The 1,571-nt window shown below is 66.8% G+C and overlaps 1 protein-coding gene across 1 annotated transcript in view; it reads left to right on the top strand.

The window, feature by feature from the left end:
• LOC112965393 (integrin alpha-5-like) overlaps positions 1-1,571 on the top strand; it is a gene marked incomplete at its 5' end in the record, with an annotated part of 12,739 nt that overhangs the window by 10,015 nt on the left and 1,153 nt on the right. Inside the window, one exon of the mRNA XM_026064339.1 lies at positions 1,461-1,553. Coding sequence (XP_025920124.1) covers positions 1,461-1,553 — 93 coding nt within the window. The remainder of the gene's footprint in view (positions 1-1,460; positions 1,554-1,571) is intronic.

Below are 1,571 nucleotides of genomic sequence, written 5' to 3'. Positions count from 1 at the left end.
GGTGCTCTCCTGGGGTGCCTGAGTGTCCTCCTGGGTGTGGGGTGCGTGGGGATGCGGGTGCTCTCCTGGAGTGCCTGGGTGCTCTCCTGGGTATGGGGTGCGTGGGCACGTGGGTGCTCTCCTGGAGTTCTTGAGTGTCCTCCTGGGTGCGGAGCACGTGGAGATGTGGGTGCTCTCCTGGGATGCTTGAGTGTCCTCCTGGGTGTGGGGTGCATGGGCGTGTGGGTGCTCTCCTGGAGTGCATGGGTGTCCTCCTGGGTGTGGGGTGCATGGAGATGTGGGTGCTCTCCTGGGGTGTGTGGCCATGTGGGTGCTCTCCTGGGGTGCATGGATGCTCTCTTGGGTGCAGGGTGCATGGCCATGTGGGTGCTCTCCTGGAGCGCATGGGTGTCCTCCTGGGTGCAGAGCACGTGGAGATGTGGGTGCCCTCATGGAGTGCATGGGTGTCCTCCTGGGTATGGGGTGCATGGGGATGTGGGTGCTCTCCTGGGGTGCTTGAGTGTCCTCCTGGGTGCGGGGTGCGTGGGGATGTGGGTGCTCTCCTGGGGTGTGTGGCCATATGGGTGCTCTCCTGGGGCGCATGGATGCTCTCCTGGGTGTGGGGTGCGTGGAGATGTGGATGCTCTCCTAGGGTGCATGGGTCCATCATAGGTACAGGGTGGCTGGACACTTCTGGGGTGCATGGGCAGGTGGGTGCCCTCCTGGGGTGCTTGAGTGTCCTCCTGGGTGCAGGGCACGTGGAGATGTGGGTGCTCTCCTGGGTGCAGGGTGGCTGGGCAGGTGGGTGCCCTCCTGGGGTGCATGGCCATGTGGGTGCTCTCCTGGGGTACATAGGTGTCCTCCTGGGTGCAGGGTGCATGGGGACGTGGGTGCCCTCCTGGGGTGCTGGGGACACCGGTGGCCTCCCGGGGTGCAGAGGGTCCCTGGGTGCCCTCCTGGGGCCCATGGGCATGTGGGTGTCCCCTCAGACATGTGGGTGCCTGCGTCSGTGGGGGCCCTGGGGCAATGGGTGCGGGGGCCCGTGGGGGCCCTCAGGGGGCTGCAGGAGCATGTGGGTGGCCCAGGGATCAGGTGCTCATGGTGATGGGTGCTCGTGGGAGTGGATGTCCTGGGGGCTGGTTGTCCATGGCGGCGGATGGCCATGGTGTGGGTGCCCATGGCAGTGGGTATCTCAGGGGCCAGGTGCCCATGGTGGCAAGTGTCCGGGGATCTGGGCGTCCATGGTGGTGGGTACCCATAGCAATGGGCATCCGTGATGGCAGGTACTCATAGCAATGGACATCTGTGGTGGTGGGTACCCATAGCAGTGGGCATCCATGGTGGTGGGTACCCGTAGCAGTGGGCCTCCATGGCGGTGGGTGCCCGGGCTCTGGGTGCCCGTGGCAGTGGGTGTCCCGGGGTGTGGGCGCCGGTGGCAGCGGGTGCCGGCGGTGGCGGCTGACGGGCCGGGCGCCCACCAGAACTTCTCCCAGCTGAGCTGCGAGTTCGAGCGGGCGAACGGGTCGAGCGCCGTCGTCTGCGACCTGGGCAACCCCATGAAGGCGGGCGCCAGCGTGAGTTGGGGACCATGG

Source organism: Apteryx rowi, unplaced genomic scaffold (assembly GCF_003343035.1).
Source record: "Apteryx rowi isolate R43461 unplaced genomic scaffold, aptRow1 scaffold_2133, whole genome shotgun sequence".
Classification (NCBI taxonomy): Eukaryota; Metazoa; Chordata; class Aves; order Apterygiformes; family Apterygidae; genus Apteryx; species Apteryx rowi.
The sequence above is the reverse complement of the archived record's forward strand: the minus strand, read 5'-3'. Positions and strand labels throughout refer to the sequence as shown.